The sequence below is a fragment of the Cyclopterus lumpus genome, chromosome 22 (genome assembly GCF_009769545.1).
Source record: "Cyclopterus lumpus isolate fCycLum1 chromosome 22, fCycLum1.pri, whole genome shotgun sequence".
In the NCBI taxonomy this organism is placed as follows: Eukaryota; Metazoa; Chordata; class Actinopteri; order Perciformes; family Cyclopteridae; genus Cyclopterus; species Cyclopterus lumpus.
In genome coordinates, this window is record NC_046987.1 from 10860156 (window position 1) to 10878392 (window position 18237).

Sequence of the window (18237 nt, forward strand, 5' to 3'; positions counted from 1 at the left end):
GTGCAGTGGAGTAGAAATATGAAACACAGGATGCTGGTCAGATTAATCAAGCACCCCTTTTATTAACATCGCCTGTTACAAAAAGAACAAAATCTTCAGTGTTAATGAACTTAGCAACAACATAGCGAGTACTGATTACACATGATATGGGACGCTTATTCCTAGAGCAGAAGGATTAAAAACCTCTACACTGTTGACCTGGCCTTCTCCTTCCACAGCCAGGGTCACAGGCTTACTTCTCTCTGGAGCTGCAGTACAGACTTGACTACAATATGTCCATGCATCTCCATAGTTACAGTCACGTAGTGACCCTTCTGATATGCTCAGACCCCTTTTAATCTCCCTTCTTCCACCCAATACTGAGCCACGGTATGCATGGAGCTATGAATTCATCAATGCACAATGATCCACAGTTTGAGATAGTTCTCTGGTCAGGAGGCAAACAGAGCAACAACAGTGTATTTCAGCAGGTCCTAACTGATACATTTAAACAATACATATCTTTAAGTTAAGAAAAAAAAGGACTGAAACCCCAAAGTTGGAAATTTGTATCACTGCCCTCTCTTGACAAACAACAAATACTACTGTAGTATTCAAAATGATTTCATTGAAAAATACAGGTGTTTTTAAACAGAGGAATGGTTGCCACACAGTTTAAAATTATACTGGATTTCACTTTTAAGTTAAGAATAAAAATTAACTGGTGATGCTGCTGAAAAAGTGGAATGTGGTGGGAGAGGAGTAGTGTGTTTTGGTACAGTGTCTGGAGTGTTTGGAAATTAACAGTAACCTCTACCTGCTCCCTCACAGCCAACAACGAGACTACGAATGGTTTGCCAGAACCTTTGCCAGAGTCAGATGGCGGCTGCCTCCAGTACAGGTGAGGGGATGTGGCGGCGGTTGGGGAAAGGTGGTGGCTGGGTGTGACAATATGTGTGAGTGGTAGTGATTAGACCAAAGGTCAAAGGTGGTCTCTGTAGTGCAGTCAGGGTGGCTGCGTGGGGGTCTGTCCTCTCACTATACTTTGGGCAGCTCTTTGTCAGCCTCCTGGAGGAAAGCACAAATGTATGTTGTTCAGACTGCACTGTAGTGAGAGGAAAGCTACAACACTATGTTGTTTGATTGGGCTGTGAGAACAGCACAGTAACCGGCCTTACCCCTTTCTGTCTCTTGGTGAGTTGCTGGCTGACTCCTTGTAGCAGCTGCTGCAGTTCTTTGACTGTTTGGTTCAATCCTGCGGCCATCTTCTCCTTTCTGTCAATCACTTCCTGTTAGAGACAGAATGGCTGGTTTAGTGAAACCACCTAATTCCCATACATGCAAAGACATACACCACTAACTTTTACAACACCCATACTGCCCCAGGCTCTTACTCTCTGTGACGACAGACTGCTATTCTCTATCAGGTCATCAGCTTTGTCCGTCACTTTTGAGAGCTCCCCCTGGATCAGATCAAGAGACTGCTGGGCCTGGGAAAAGAACGACAACCTTGATAACGTGTTTACAATGTGGCCTGGGGTTGGACCCATATCAGCAGTGTATAACAAAAGTCTAAAAAAATCGAAACAAGTATTCTTACCGTATGCAGGTCACCAGCCACGTTTTGCCTCTCATTCTCTTCCATCTCCAGCTTGGACAGAGTCTCAGTGAGCTGGGTTTTCAGCTGGAATCAAGACAGACACTTAGTACAAGCTGTAAAGCACATTATAGCTTCCCAGTCACAGCTGTGAGTCCCATCTTTGTATTTACCATTTCATATATACAAAGAACATGTATTCAGACCTACAGGGACAGGTTGCCCCAAAATCAAAAATACATGTAAATAAGTAGTAACTGGTTCATTATTTCTGGAAAGAGACATTGCTGTCGAGTTGTTCAAATATATATATATTTTTGAAGCTTTGAGCACAACAAGCCACGTATCATAGTTCCATTATATTCAAGAGAAGCCAGACATCTCTCCGTCCGATATCTCCAAAACTAAGCAACACTAAAATAACCTGGAATGATAAATAGCACTACAGTTAGGAGGAAAATGTGCCTTTTTGATTTGGGGGTGAACTGTCCCTTTAAATGCAAGCGCTCAACATTTGCGCAGATTTAGCCATTTTTGTGGCTGCATTGGTGTGTGCATGTTGCTGAAAGGTAGAGGCAAGCGGAAGAATCACCATCCCGGAAATCTAGTTTGAGTAATACATTCATGTTTTAAGGCTTTACAGATGCCATATCAAGATCAAATAACAGGACTATAACTATGTAAAGTTATCACCACTACAGTCATTGTAATTGCAAAATAAAGAGTTTAATTTCATCATTCACCTTACAGTTATACCTCATAGTTACCCATTTGTGCATACCCAATAGGCTAATTCATTGTTGCCAGACTGTAGTTAAGCAAAAGCTTGGCAATCCTGTGTTGCTTCTTTCAAGTTTTTAAGTCCTCATTGTAGTTAATCTGGAGGCTACATTTGTGATAGTGCTATAGTAACGCAGCCAATATATCGTCAATAATCTACTGATTACTAACACTTCACAGAGACCACAGAAAATTGTCCAGTGACATTATGGGCCCTGTGACAGACAGACAGAGTTTGTGAGAAGGCTGAAGATGATGTAATAGTGCGCAGTTCAAATTGTGGAGTAAAATGATAGCAGAAAATTGACAAAATTAAGCATTGGACTCCGCAGAAGGAAGATACGTTGACTATTAAGCCATTTGTTAGATACCTGACAAGTCAAAGTGAGATGAAGTGGAGTGCCAATGTAGAGAAGGAAGAGTTAGTCTTGTAAGTGTCAGATAGTAAAGGTGAGTCATCACTCTTAACCTCAAATTGTTGCTACTTTACAAAGTCACATGTTCTGGCTCCTAAAACAAGTGGAAATATTCTGGAAGATAAGGGTTAAGTAAATTCACTGAGGTTATGGATGATGACCCGCACAAGCAGAAGATGGAGAGCCTCGTCTAGGAGCAGTCAGTGTATCGCCACCACTGAGTACAATGAAGGATGGGTTTAAAAAGGAGCTCAAGCTAGAAGGTGAGCAACGCTTACCAAAGTCAGCTCCTTATTCTGTCTGATAGCCTCTGTATATGAGCCATCAAGTCTGGTCTGCAATTCAGTCAACAGATCTTTGAGCTGAAATTAAGTTTGAGATGACGTGTTTATTGGGAGTCTGTGAAAGTCAGTCCAGGACGGCAATACCAGCACACAGTCTACGAAGGGATACGAGCTGATCAGGCCATAAGACATCTACAAAAAAGGAATGCTCTTACTAATAAGCAGAGCCGTGCAGTGATAAATAAAGCACAGCATCCTGTTGTGCATGACCAAAAGCAGTCTGCAGTCTGTTAAGTGGTGTAACGAAGTCGCTGGAAGAACTGACCATGTGAAGATTGTGTGTGCTTTCAGGTCAATGTTTAATGTCTGTGTTGTTTGGGTTTCTAATCACAAAATCAAAACACACCATGAACATTTAAGTGACAAACAGAGCGCGATCTTTTGCCACAGGAGTGTATGAGAATTTATGACATCATTTTTCTGCTCACCTCTCTGACTTCTGTTACATAGGTGGCACTCTCACACTCCGCTCTCTCCAACTCAGACTCCAAATGCTGCTTTTCTCTTCTAAGCTAAAAAGCACAACAGAGATTCAGAGTTACTTATGACCGAGACCAACATGTTAAAATGGACGAATGTTTGAATTACAATAACACAATTTGAAGGAATATGAGCGTTTTAAGCTGCGGACAAGTTGTCAAAGAAAATTACGTTTGATGTCTTTTCCCAAACACTTTTCCTTGACCTCAATGGAACACATCATGAGGTTGAGGAAAGATGTGAAGGGGAATTCACAAGGGCTTAGGAAATGACAACCGCAGTGCTCCGAATATCCAAGTGCACTTAAACTATGCAACGTTGGACGATTTTTTGTTGTCTTTAAGAAACTTTATAAATAACTCATAGAAAATTAGTAAAGTGACAAACTCACTGCTTTTAATTAAGGATTCTTGTCCAAAATAGAATCACACCTCCACCTCCGTTTTCAATGTATCCATAATGGACAAGTAAACAACGACTACGGAGGTTATTGACTGCTGAATGTGGCTTTGCTTTAAATGCTGCAAGGAATTGTGGGATGGCATTATCTCCTTTCTTTATGCTAAAGGGGATAAGGAAGGAAGCACTGAAGCACCATTCCTTAGCATTTAGAGAATTCAAACAGCCACTTAATACTTCTATGTAATTTCAGTCTATTAGAAACCTTCCTGAGCTAAAAAAAATAAATTATATATATATATATATATATATATAATTATAATTTATTTGAGATGCGTGTTTTGAGTAGACTGACATTTTCCAACTCTGCTCCATCAGTTAGTCTCTCAATCTCTTGCTCCAGAGCTGTGACTTTCAGGCTCATCTGAGGAAGGAGACAGAGAAAAAAGATGCAACGAATTACGCACACTATGCAATATTCAGTGATTGTGTATTTAATCTGGGAGTTGGTTCCTGCTAAACTTGAACACATACCTCTCTGAGCCCTCCCTGTGATAGCTCCAGCTTCACCTTCCAGCGAGACTCCTCCTGCTCCACGCTGTTCTGGAGGCGCTGCAGGATGCCCTCCTGTGGATGGAGCAGGATTGACAGCTCAGTTTGGCAAGAGACACCACTACAGAAGCACAAATGTTAAAACCTCATCTCACCGTCTCTGCCAACACCTTCTTGTACGTCTCACAGTCTTTCTGTAGAATCCTTTGGGTTTCCTCAGCTTCTTTCAGCTTCTTAATCATTTCCTAGTGTGAGAGAGAGCAAGATAAGTATTTGTTTTTTCATTTCTTCAGTTTAAGAGGAAAGATGCTCAAATGTACATTTCCACTATATTTACCTTAGAGTTCCCTGATGCAGGGGTGGGTTGTGCAGCTGAGCATTCAGCTACTGCCCCCTCAAATCTGTGGAGCCACTCCTGATGGTTCTAGTGAAAAGAAGAGATCAAGAGTAAAGAGAAACATCATAACACAGGATGAGAAGTAACACGGACTACGACTATACTATCCATACCTGCTCACTGGACAGAGGCACATGGGGCAGAAGTCTGTGCAGAACCTCTCGGCACTCTGCCTGACACATTGCCAGTGCTGTCTGGTTCTCCTACAAGGCAAGAGGAAGGGGCAAAGAGGAAAACAACAAAAGAGAGAGGAGGAGAGATTGAGCACGACTGTTAAAATAGTTCAGTCACTTCGAAGACAAGGTCCAGTGGTCATCAGGGCAGATATGACCATTGCTTTTCCTTCTTCCCCTTCTACTCTCCATGATATTGTTTTAAAACCAGTCATTAAGTCATCCATCGCGCCGTTCCAATCAATGTCCCAGGAATGATTCACTTAACATAATCTCAAACTACAGTTTTACAGCATTAGGATAAACGCTGTCTCACTCCTACTTTCAATTACCCCAAGAAAACATCAGCATCGTTCAACAGGCCACACCAAGTGTCAACAACCTCAGATTCAGAGCATATCTCATGCTTCAGTCCTTCTGCAACCACAGATACATCAATCTGCTTTCATGAAATTGTACAAAGTACCTTGAAACGCCTCAATGAATAAAAAAAAAGGTAGCCATCAGTCCTCCCACAATAAGCAAGCATCATGCACTGTCACTCTGAGCCCTTAAGGGAAAACATATGCCAAGCTCAAGCCAGCTGGCACTCTAACCACTATTCACATTAACACACCGTGTCAAAGGCAGCTCTGAGACAACTGTATAGAGTTGAATACAACCGACGTGCACTGATGGTACACAACAGCTGCCAAGGAAGTCCCTGGCTCAGCTCTGAGAAGGTCCTTTCTACTGTACTCAAATTGCAGAAGAGCAGCTGCTGTGCTGATGGTTCAGCACGTACTGTCCCTAATGTAGGGGGAGGAGGGCAAAAATATATGCTCACTGTAACTGTTAATAGACCAGCTATCTGGTCGCCAACTCCATGTCGACACGAAGGGATCTGAAGCTACAAGAAATACACAGTAGATTACACTTTACGTTCTTACGGAGCATTGAAATACATCATGTCACTGTTGCATATTCATTAAAAGTTTTCAAAGATCACATTTTTCCTTTCAAAAAGTATAGACTGCATTAAAATCAAAGTGAATTAAACAGATTTTCATTGATTGATTAACGGGTGATATTGACAGCACGGATGTCAGAAAGCAGAATGGGGAGAAAAAAAACATGCTAGAAATGAGTCACACGACAGAAAGAGGCAACAATTATGACCATGAATCTCAATCTAATGACATCTAGTGAAACAATCGCTAGGTCACTGCACACTCATTTCCAAGCATCAATCTGACCTTTGGGCAGGGTGAACGCTTCTATATATATATATATATATATATATATATATATATATATATATATATATATATATATATATATTTCAGAGCTTAAAGCATACAACTTATATTTGTAAAATCCATAAAGTCTGAGATTTGTAAAGGGGACGATCGTAGATACAAATACAAAGCCAATTGAGGGCAAACAACAGAGGGGACAGTGAGGTAAATGAGTATGCAGCTTTTTTATGGATGGTGGCAAAAAAAGAAATCTCACTGGGTCAAGAATGGCAAAAAACAGATTTTTTTTTTGGGGGGGGATGCATCAGATTGGAACTAGAGTGACGGAGACTGAGGTGGGGTGTCGAACCTTGACAGCTTTGCTGAGTTTCCTTTGAAGCATGGACTCGGTGGCTGACAGAGCTTCCATTGCACTCCAGTTTTTCTCCCGAAGCTCCTGTTTTGGTCAGTTCCAGAGAGATACTACCTTCAGTTCAGCCTCAGGAAAAATGCATTCAGTGACCCTTCAAATAACACCGATAGAGTAACAGAACAAACCGGATGCATTTCTCATTTTAAGATTGCTACACTCCACTTTCCCGCCCCCATGTTCCAAAAGCTAAAACTAAGTATGCAAATAGCCTCCAGAGTCCCAGTCTCGGACCTCGTAAAAGCAACATGCACAATACGCAAGATATGTATTGTCTGAAGATATACACGGTAGATACAAAAATGAAAAAACAAAGTATATAGGCTTGTCAATTCAAACATGACTTTAAAATAAAAAAGGTATGAGAGTTTCCAATGCTCTCAATCACCAACAAGCACCGACAAGCTTGCCGAAACAGTCAAGGCCAATAGAGACCATAACAAGAGGAGACTAGAAGCCCTGTTATGCAACACTCAGCTTCAGCAATCCAGGTCAAAATAGACATCGGTACAGATGTGTACAATCATGTTGAGAACACAACCTGAGCCAAAGAAAGCATTCCATTTGTAATTAAATGAACAAAAAGCAAAACAATTGTGACTAAGTGGCAGTGGAAAAAAGGGAGTATGGATGCATGTGTGCAACTCCAGTGTGAAGGGAGTGTTTTGGGGTACCACACAAAGGGAGGGGGTGACATCTTACAGGGTTAGACCAGAGCAGCTACTGTGTTAAACAGTTCAGGTAATCGCTGTCGGAAACCTACGTTGTTCTTCTTCCTATGAAGCTCAAGGGAGTCCCTCAGCTCGGCCAGCTCACCCTGCAGATCTGACACCTGCTTCTCCTTCTCTGACAACCTGATAGACAACATTCAGAACCACTCATTATGGGTTATTGTGTAGATAAGGGATCTTTAAAATAAAAACATGTGGGAAATATGTATGTTATCATTCAGCAATGTAACTTTACTCACGCTGCAAGGAGCTCTGGGCTTGGCACTGCAGTGTGAGCCTGCTATTTGGAGGGGGAAAAGACTCAATTAAACTATGAATGAATGAAACTCAGAAAAAAAATCACATATTATTTAAACTGGTTTGGCTAGTGACCCAGTAAATACCTAAGAGCCCCTTCCTACAACCTAATTTATTATACTAGGTTAACTTGGCAAATAGCCGTACAAATCGTCCTGCTTAAAACCATTAAATGGGTCACAATTCCAATTAGTGAGCAGTTCTTTGAGATTGTTCCTCACCTGTTGATGAACCTGCTCTACCTTCTCGCTCAGCTCCTTAGTTCTTGCCTCCAGCTCAGCCTGCACCATCTGGATGTCATGGTCCTTTGCTGCTAGCCTGTGTGTCAGATGTGCTGATTAGTAGTCTGATTTGTGAGGCACCGCTAGAGGACTACATGTTGAAGTGGGGGGCTGAACTGACTGAGCCTGGATTTCTTGGAGCTGGGTAGCAGATCTGGTCAGCTCTTCTGGCATCTGTCTCAGCTGCTCCATCTCCAACTGCAGGGCAGCCAACTGCTGCTCCAGAGCCTGAGAGACAAAAACACCTTAGACAAGACTGCAAGAACAATATAAGGAAAACACTTCAAAATGCAAACGCAGTACTTTATTAATACAGAAAAGGCCCCACCTCAACTGTATTCTCACTGGTAGAGCTGCTGTCTTGTGCCATCTGTAGACTCTCCTCCATTGATTTTAGCTTCACATCCTTCTCTTTGATCCTATAAAGCAAAAGTGAGCAACAGTCTATCATACATGACAGTTTGACGTCATACAGAATCTGCTAATTACTGATGCTAGTGGAGAATTACTATCAAGGGTGTGTATAAGGAGTGTTCTAAAATGCTTAAAGTAATCAGCCTCATAACATGTACTTGTGACTTGAGAGCATCAGCTAGTTGGCAAAGCTGCTGCCACTCGCTGATCGATGTTAAGGAAACTAAAGTTCATCGTTAGTCTGTGTGTTATGGCTACGTGATCACACGATTATGTACCATTACATTGACATGATCCCAAAATATCAACTTGATTGATCTTACGTTATCTGGAGTTCTTCCACTATGGACTCTGATGATGCCTGTGATGAGCAGAGAGGACAATTAAAAAAGAAATGAGTACGGAATATGGTGTATAAATCCTTTACTAAAAGGAGTTTTCTCCAACTCGCCTGTTCTGCTGTCTTTCTCTGAAGGGCCTCTGTTTCTTGTTTTAGTGCCTCATTTTCTTGTCTTACAGCCTGCATCAGGGAGAGAAATTACTTACAGATGTTTGCCCATTAGGATTTGCGATTACAAGGCAAGAAGTGGAATGCAGAGTCACTTAAAGCACACTGGTGTCAGTCAACTGTGAGTGAGGCAGCAGAAGAGAAAACAAACACCTTGAGCTCTTCTTCCTTGTTGGCCACTTCAATCAGCCCCTTCTCAAGCAGATCCTCTATGGTTTTCATGTTGTCATCCTTCTCTCGAACACTGAGTGGAAAGTAATGGAATTAAGATATTCATTATGACTTATTAGTAACAAGTATAACCAGCTGAAGCATTAAAAATATGTCCCAGTGTTCTCTCTCACACACACACACACACACACACACACACACACACACACACACACACACACACACCTCTTCTGGAACTGGTCCAAAGCCAGTTGGGAGGCAGTCTGCATGGGGAGAGTCAAACGGAGAGGGTGCGTCAACCAGAATAATGCACAACCACATATCAACCTTATACATTTGGGAAAACAGCCAAGGTACACTGCTAACCTGATCAGAAATCTGTGCCTGCAGATTCTGAACATCAGCCTTCAGTGACATGCTCTCGTTGTGCATGGCCTGCAGATGAAAAAACAGGAAAGTGAGACGACAGTGCAATAGTTTGAGAAATGTCATTGCACTCTACAATTATGTCTAAAGTTTATAACGCTGTGAAATTAATTATATCCTTTTGGCAATTGAAATTGCAAATATCTGTAGAATGCTTCACATGGTCTTCAATCCATATTCCCTCTCAACACAACGAGAGGCCTAGAACATGTTTACCAAAATTCCAGCAGACTAATGAACCAACGTATAGGAAGCTGTAGATGGTGCGCTCAAGTGACTATACCTGCATGTTAGTTTCTCTACTGGCCCCACTGCTCCTCTCAGCATTTAGAGAATCCTCCAGACTCTTCCTCTGCAACTCCTTATCAGCCAATCTGAAAAGAGCAGGGGAAGAATTGGGAGAGCACATGATAAATGGCGTAATATTTTCCCTTGTAATGCAATCACTAAGTCTGAAAACATCAATATTGTTTCTCACAGCATCTGAAGCTCCTCAATGTGAGAGACATGGGTGACCTAAATGAAAAAAAAAAAAAAAAAAAATCTTGTTAGCCTACATACATGGCAGGCTGGCATCTTTTTCTTTTTTAAACATCAGTAAATGAGGTTGACCCATATACCTGTGAAGAGATCTGGGCCTGCAGGTTCTCATTTTGGACTTGCAGGGTCTCATTTTGGACCTGAAGACATTTGCTTTCATTCATAAGGTCCTGTTAAACACAGTGTGCATTAGTGTATCCAAGTGGTGTGTGTTGCTCTGCTAATTTTGACACAAACACACGTGCGCACTCACACATGCACACGGTGGCTCACCTGAACCCGGGCTTGGATTGCGTCATCAGGCATACTGTGCTGGGACATCTCCATGAGGTCCATCACTCTCTGCTCCAGCCGCTCATTGGAAACCATGGCTTCAGTCAGACTGATGTGTAGGGTCTGGATCTCCTTGTTTTTGTTATTCATCTCAGTCTCCACTGACAAAAGCTGGCTATGAAGCTCTACACCCACACATACAGACAATTAGCTGCTGAAAGTAGCCCATCAATTCAATTCACTAATGTAGTGGAAGCATGAAGTTAAAGGATCACATTTTGTTTGATATATTTTATCACCTTGCTTTGAGTCCTGAAGTTTCTCTCTCTCAGCATTGACACTGTGGAGAAAATTCTGCAGCTCTTCCCAACGTCGCTTAGCATCCTGCAGTTGGGCCTTGGGATGGAAACATATCCAATTTGATGATTAATATTCTCCAACAATTATAGTAGACACGTTCTGTGCCGCCAAACAACACAAACAAACTAACAAATGACATCCATCAAACTTCTTGTCCAAATTACAAAACATATTCTAATTGTTTTAATGGAATTTTCTAGTCTGTGCAATAAAGAAAAAAAGATTTCCCCTCCTCAACTCTTTCAGAGACTTCTGTGTCAAGTTAGCCACTTAAATTTCCGTCTTTGATTGTGGACAATGAAAAGACAGGAAACGCTGATCTCGGTGTCTCACAGGAAAGTGTTCATACACAGCACAAAAGCCTCAAACGTTCCAGCTTCCCAAGCAAACACAATCCTCCAAACCCAGGTTATATTTCCCACACCCACCCCAACTTCAACTACAACCTCCTCCCATTTCCTTGGAAATGCTTCCACACCCACTAACCAGATGTGATGCCGTGGCTCAGGTTTTGCACAGCTCAGTTAATTTTTGTCTCAGCTGGGGAAACTCAAGTACGGGCTAAATAAACACATTGTGCATCTGGATTAGTGTACCTCCAGCTGTGACACATTCTGCTTGTAGTTGACCTCCAGTGACTTCCTCTGGTGCTCCTCCTGCTGCAGCTTGCTCTTGTTGTCTGCCAGCTCTTTCATCAAACCGGTGTACTCGGAACGCAGCTGGTTTAGCTCTGCTGAATTCCTATCAAGAAGGACAAGCAATAATAAGTTATATGAAAATGGTTTAAAAGGGCATTAGTGTGGTAAGTTGTTGATGAATAAAACTACAAATGGCCGGTATGGGGCATTTCACGTGCAGATGGATCGCTTAATGTGAGCCACGACGATGATCTGGAAATGCTAATATGAATAGGATCACTAGGATTGTTTCACCAAGATAAGCAGATGAGACATTTATGATGCTCTAGTGAGAATGACCAGTAGAGTATTATCCATTGTAGTGTAACACTGACTTGCTCTCCATCTGGTTGGTGGCAGAGCTGACAGCATCCCTCAAGATGCCGTTCTCCTGCTGCAGTCGAGTGATCTGGCTTTCCAGCTGCTCCCTGACCTGCTGGAACTAAACATAAACAAGAGGTTTAAGCCTTGAGGAGAAATGACAAAAAGGTCTGGGTTCCTTCACATTTCCCCCACAGTATTGATAAGAGTGTCGTCTAATATAATATAATAACTGTACTGTTAATAAAACAAAATTGGAAACCTTGATCTGCATGCTCTGAAGCTCCTGGTAGCTGCCTTGTGCTTTTCCTTGCATGCTACCCAGTTCTTTCTCCATGAGTGCACGTTGATCTCTTATCATTGCCTCCGCTCGGCCTGTCTTTTGCTTCTCAACCTGAAGCTCCTAAAGCACAGAAGTAAGAGGGCATATGAAGCTCTTCACAAAATGGAATTAGTCTATACAAACAATACATTGGGAATAAAAACATGTATCATCTCAAGTACTTCATTAAGTAAAACATAGGAATCCAGACCTGGCTAAGCTGTTTCACTTTGTCCTTTGCAATGGAAGCCTCCTCCTGCAGAGTTGTAAGAAATCTCTCTCGTTCCTGTGCAGCTGGGTCAGGCCTAGCTGCAGACTGGTGGTGAGACACAACGTCAAAAAAAGCAGGCATAGCAAGTCCAAATACCTCAAACATAACACCATATTCAAATGCAACAGTATTAATCTCTCACTTTGTGCCAGGCATCCAAGGCATTCGGGTTCTTTTCCCGGAGGATAACCATCACACTGACAGCCTCGGCCTCCGACAGAGCCAGGCTGGACAGACCAGACAGCAGCTCCTTCAGCTTCACCTCCGTGTTCTCTGTTAAACACAAGATACAGAATGCAATTTAGTACATTACTATATGGCTGCAGAGTATATATGGGATGGAAAAAGGACCAAATACTGGACAAGACTGTTTTTTTTTCTTGCCTTTGTCAGTCTCATTCTTCTGCTTCTTGCCACTCCCTTTGGATGGTACGTCATCGTTATGGCGCGCTTGGTGGTTGGCAGGAGTTGCAGAGTCAGCCAGAACATGGACTTCATCTACTGAATGTGAAACAACTGGTTGATTACAAGGTGACAAGTTCAGGCTTTGGTTTGTGTGAAAGTCCTCATACTTGAAACAAACTGAAATATAATTTAGCAAGTGGGACCATTGCGTTACCATTTGTAGGCTCGGTCTTCTGCTTCTTGGCAGAGTTCTTCTTCTTGCCACTGGTAGCACCTGGGGTTGCACCATCCAGCACTCTGGTTTCAGATATAATAGGAGCCTCCTTCTTGACTGGAGCTGGATGCTGCTGAGCTATAACCTCTGGCTGCTGGTCATTCACTGTAACTTAGGGAGAAATTCATTGAATTGTTTCATGTTTTCCACAAGAAACTAAGTGACACACCAACTTCTAACTGCACTCTTAGCTACTCACCAGGCTCTGTTTTTTGTTTCTTCTTCTCCTTTTTCTTCCCAGAGATCTGGGGCGGTGTCTGAGCCTGAACAGGAGCCTGAGCAGCTTGGACCTGGACCTGGACCTGAACCTCAAGCTGGGGGGAGGAAGGGCTGGACTGTTTGCCTGCAGCCAGAGGTTGCTCTGCTTTGCGACTGACCGGCTGTGAGCCATTCACTTCAGGTTGCTCAGAAGGAGCTGCTGCAGTAGCTGCAGCGGCAGCTGCTGCGACAGCCTTGGCAGCTTTTTTCTCCTTCTTCTTTCTCTCCCTAAGACCAGCAGGTGCCTCAGGTGACACTGAAACAGGCACATTGGGAATTGGTGATGGTGGAGCAGGATCTGGTGTAGCTACTGGTGCAGGTTCCTCCTCTACCTCCGGAGTGGAGCTGTTGGCACCATCAGTAGCATCAAAATCACGAAGATCCTCTTCCGACTCTCCTCCACCTCCCCCTCCTCCGCTGGCACTCTCCTTCTTCTTACTCTTCTTCTTTTCATTCTTCTTTCGGGGTTCTGGCTTGGATGGTGGTAGCTTGAGGTCGCGTTTCTGCCTGGCCAGAACCTCATCGTAAGAGGTTTCCTTCATGAAGAGCCAGAAGAAGAGGAACATGAGGGCAATGACCAGAGAAGGGGCCAGGATGAGCAGGTACTGAGAGTCGTAGATATCCAGCGCCATTCTGAAGAGATGACAAAAACACAAGAAAAAAGATTTAGGCCACTTTGCAAACAGTCAACATCTGTTAATATTTTCCACATATTTAATGTATAACTGATTAAGGTAATGGCTTTCTACCAACAAAGGCAACTGGCAAATGCTGCTCAAATCCATAGATCACAAGAACCAAACGTCCCAAAAATCTGATGAAAATTAACCTGTGATTTGCCATGGATGAACTGGTGAAAGTATGACATGAGACGTGGAGGCGTTAGTCCACCAACGATGTTTAGCGGGTGTGAATGAAAGGACTCTCACTGACACCCTGTCCTCTCTTAATGGTATGATCCAATTAGATACCACCTCAGCTACACAGCTTAAATCCCCTATCTTTATATAGATTCATGTACAACGAGGTGTATGTACTTGTAGAGCTTGATATGAGCCAGATAGAAAACTTCACTCATGGTTTAACCGAGGACAAAAATAGGTCAAGAACATCAGAGAGACAACTAGTCTAAAACAGAAAATAACTTTATTTCCCTTCCCTCCCCTCCTTAAGCCCTCACAAAGACGATATGGTGGTATTTGAAACTCTCATCAAGATGGATTTGCAAGAGGCAAAAATACACCCACATGTAAGTGTCACCCGATGAGGTCTGCTGCAGCTGAAGTTTAACCCAGGCCTGCTTCAAGCCAAAAGGACAGGGGGTTCTTCTTCCATTGCAGGCACATGAAGAGGTCATTTATCAATTTATCATCTACCAAAGCTATTTGTTGTCTTTTCAATGCAACGCAGTAAAAATGTAAGAGACACAATGAATCAGTAGAAGCTATAAACCAAACCAACTGGAAGCATTGTAGTCATTTCCTGGTATAAAATGACCCTGAGGAGATAGTTGCATGATGGTTGTTAAGATAAAGTGGATTGTATATGTATACACATAAGTTATTTGAACATTTTTGGCAGTGTTGGAATTTTTTTAACAGGGAGCCTTGAGTTCTCCGATATGCACCATCTTTTTTTATTAAATATGTTTTCCCCCATTAACTCAACCTGATTACACCCAAGTCAATAATAGAGCTAAGAATTCTTTTAAAATAAATAGACATTTCTAAACATTATTGCATCTGGAGAGTGTTATGTAAACTTACAAACAGCAATGCCTTGAGCAAGTGTATCCACTTATTACAAAAAAAACTGGGACAATTTAAGCCCTGGGTTACGACAGCAGCGTTGTGTTGTCAACAATACAGAGCGGCAACAACAGTGAGTGACCTGAAGTGCTGCACAATCCCATCCTATACCAAGGATCTGTGGCGGGAATATAGTGTAGGAGTCAGCGTCGTAGACCAGACCTCTTTAGCAATTTGGATTAAGCAGATTACCCATGATGATACATTTAAGAATAACTTTCCACTGCAGGGCTTCCTGAGGACTGACAGACTTAGCTTTATAGTGTAATGTTGACCCCGTTTCACTCTCCTCACCCAAAAAAAAATCTAATTACATCTTCCGCAACATACAAAAATGTAGCAGACCTGTTTTAATGTATAAGATTTGACACATTTTATTCTGAAAAGATATTAAGCCTTTTAAGCACCAAGTATATCCTCAAAGATTTGGCAAAAAAAAAAAAACATTAAATACATTTTTTGAAAGAGTGTTGACGCTGACTTCATGAACACATTGGATTGGCGGATGTTACTAGTTTATTGATTGTTTTTGCCTTATACATGTAATGCTTATACACGTCCACTGAGGTGTTACTATGGCATCTGTATCAAATAGCATGCATTCCTTCACACTCAATAGGCTACAGCCGGGGGCAAAGTAATACAAAAATATGTGGCTAGAGATATTTCAGTTGCTTTTAGCGAGCAGTGGAAACTCAGCACAGAGTCAAAGCGTATACCATGATCAAAATATTGACCTTTGATTTTCTTTTGTATAGTTTTCTTACCCGATACTTCACAGGAAGATGTGTTGTATTACTATGACAATACAGAAACCACCCACCCACCCACCCACCCAACCACGCACACACACACACACACAGAAAAAACCCCGCCTATCAGCGGCCTGGAGAGAATGACTCAAATGTACCAAACTAAAACATTTATATAAAAAAAACAAAAGGACCAAAGCCATAGGAAATTGGGCACATCATGGTTGAATTTTTAACAAAATTGTACCTTGCTATCTTTCAATGGCTACTGAGTGAGGAAGTTCTGTTACGTCACATTCATCCATGGAACTCCCATGTCAGACCAACTTAAGCTGTGAAATCATTCTTAAAGCAACATTGCTTCTGGACATATTAAGTATGGGTGGAGTAATTGGAGTAAACATTTGAAACCAGTATTCTTTTTTTCAGTCCCGGGCCTCATAGTGTAAGGTGCATGAGTTTCCTTGTGTAGCCGGAGCCCTGTCCCAGCATTAAAATGAGCCTTGAGGACAAAGCCCTCTCGGGCTGTTGGCTCCCCGGAATCTAGCCACTTGTCTGGCCAAGCCTCCTGATTTGGGAGACGAGGACAGAGAGAGAACTCCTGATAACTATCGGGCCCAGAATGCAGTTCAGACAGTAATTGACAAGTCCAAATAACAGTACCGTCTATCTATAAAGTATCAATTGCTACAGATAGTTAACCTATTCTAGTTTAGAGCAATGAGCGAGATAGACAATCTGATCATCATCAGTATTGCAGTAATAAACTAAACAGAAAGTAACAAACTACACAGTGGGGCATCTGATTAAAGTGTGTAAACTATATATTCTGTTCAGGCCACAACAAGTAAACTTGTGTGGTACTAACATAATTAAGACACCCTAGTTAAGGGCTTATCCTAAAATGATGCCTAAAAGCTCATAAATACCGTTACAGCCTCTTAATACAACGTTTCTAAAAGTGGGGTTAAGGGGCGCTTGACAGATTCAGACCCAGTGTGACGGTCATATCTTTAGTCACCACCTTATTGCAGATGTAGCAAACACAAGTTTGTCATTTTAAGTACCATCAATGAGTTACAACATCTTGACCAGTCTTTGATCTCCAGCAACCTCCTCAAAATTCAACAAGGGCATTTCACAACGGTAGAGTACCAAAATGTCCCAGCATGCTCACTCACGTCTAATCGCCGGCCTTGTGCACACTAGTGAACCAAGGTACGCAATGGCAGCTGTTCTTACACCAAGACAAGACTGCTTGATGATACAGCCTGTGATCACAGATGTGGTAGATCTGATCCAACACCAGCTATAGCGTTAATCTCCCTTGCTAGGTTAGCCCAGCTAACTCTTTAACACACATTAACGTTATAATCAAATGAACCATGACACCGAAGGTAGAGGCACACATGTCGACGACAAGCAAAACAAATGTTTATTGAAACAGTGCAGGCTTAAACGTGGCACGAGTAGCTCGCGGTAAAAGTAGTTGCGACACCAGATCTCGTTAAGGAGATATCCAAACAGGGCTCGTCGCCCCCCAAGTTAGTCTCGAAGTGGCTCGAGCCCAGCATTATGAATGAGCTAGCTAACGTGAAAGCTAGCCAACGACTGGCCGCCACGTACGACCGTTCGCCCACCAAACCAATTATAAGTAACGTAACAGAGGAAGTGTTCAAGAACCAAACTGACCAGCAAAAACGTGAACGGGACACCAGAGTATATTTATTTCACCAACAGTCAGCCCGTATGGAGGCGTGGACATCTGCCCCGCGGGCCTCGTCTCGCTGCTGACCCAGCCTCCCCCTCTCCTGAAATCTCTGACCCGGTCTGCTGCTTCATTCTTCCGCTCAAGTCCTGAGGGCCGTTCCCAGGCCCGGGTAAAGAGCTTAGCTGTGCTAAGACCGGGACGAGCGGCCTTTAAAACGAGAAATAAACATCATATGGCCGACAAACACGGCATACCTGTAGCTTCAGTTCGCAGTTCCCTTAACCGGTGGTGAAATGGCGTTGTTCTGCGTTGACTCTTGCAGACTTCCGACTTCCCAGGGCAGCTCCAGCCTGGCTTTCTTCTGCGCTATCCGTCAGACTATCTGCCGTTTCTGGTTCGCGGGGGCGGGTCATAGTCAGGCTGCTTGTTTTGCGACTCCGGGTACACCGTCTGGAGCCGTTATTAGAAACGAGAGCTAGCCCCGCCTTTTCGAGACAACCTTGGCTCATAAATCGTGAAAATTGGGGAAATCAAAGAGGGGAGTGGTCATTGCACTCCCCCAAAGTCCTTAATGTAGACTTCCACTATATCTGTTGTATCTTGTTATCTAACCACACTAAGTGTATTTTAATTGGTATGAGAACAGTGTTACTTTAGGGATACAACACATATT

The 18237-nt window shown here is 42.7% G+C and overlaps 1 protein-coding gene across 7 annotated transcripts; it reads right to left on the reverse strand.

Moving 5' to 3' along the window:
• Positions 1 to 37: 37 nt before the first annotated feature.
• Positions 38 to 18000, reverse strand: ktn1 (kinectin 1). Of its 7 annotated transcripts, none has more exons than XM_034562591.1 (36): positions 17819 to 18000; positions 13235 to 13926; positions 12976 to 13146; positions 12741 to 12857; positions 12499 to 12629; positions 12297 to 12401; positions 12026 to 12166; positions 11778 to 11884; positions 11362 to 11506; positions 10705 to 10801; positions 10406 to 10590; positions 10213 to 10302; positions 10071 to 10108; positions 9876 to 9966; positions 9533 to 9601; positions 9392 to 9429; positions 9149 to 9239; positions 8939 to 9007; positions 8811 to 8848; positions 8402 to 8492; positions 8195 to 8301; positions 8014 to 8110; positions 7735 to 7772; positions 7528 to 7618; positions 6705 to 6791; positions 5058 to 5147; positions 4885 to 4971; positions 4703 to 4792; positions 4530 to 4622; positions 4351 to 4419; positions 3545 to 3628; positions 3051 to 3134; positions 1580 to 1663; positions 1374 to 1469; positions 1158 to 1268; positions 38 to 1047 (listed from the first exon to the last, which is right to left on the reverse strand). In XM_034562591.1, exons 2-36 carry the CDS (start codon positions 13923 to 13925, stop codon positions 1018 to 1020), a joined length of 3843 nt encoding a protein of 1280 aa, XP_034418482.1. In that variant the 5' UTR covers position 13926; positions 17819 to 18000; the 3' UTR covers positions 38 to 1017. The 7 variants fall into 7 exon arrangements, with proteins under 7 accessions (XP_034418482.1, XP_034418485.1, XP_034418481.1 ...); XM_034562594.1 differs by having other exon boundaries at positions 7735 to 7775; positions 12976 to 13140; positions 17819 to 17998; XM_034562590.1 differs by having other exon boundaries at positions 7735 to 7775; positions 17819 to 17998.
• Between the last annotated feature and the right edge of the window lie 237 nt (positions 18001 to 18237).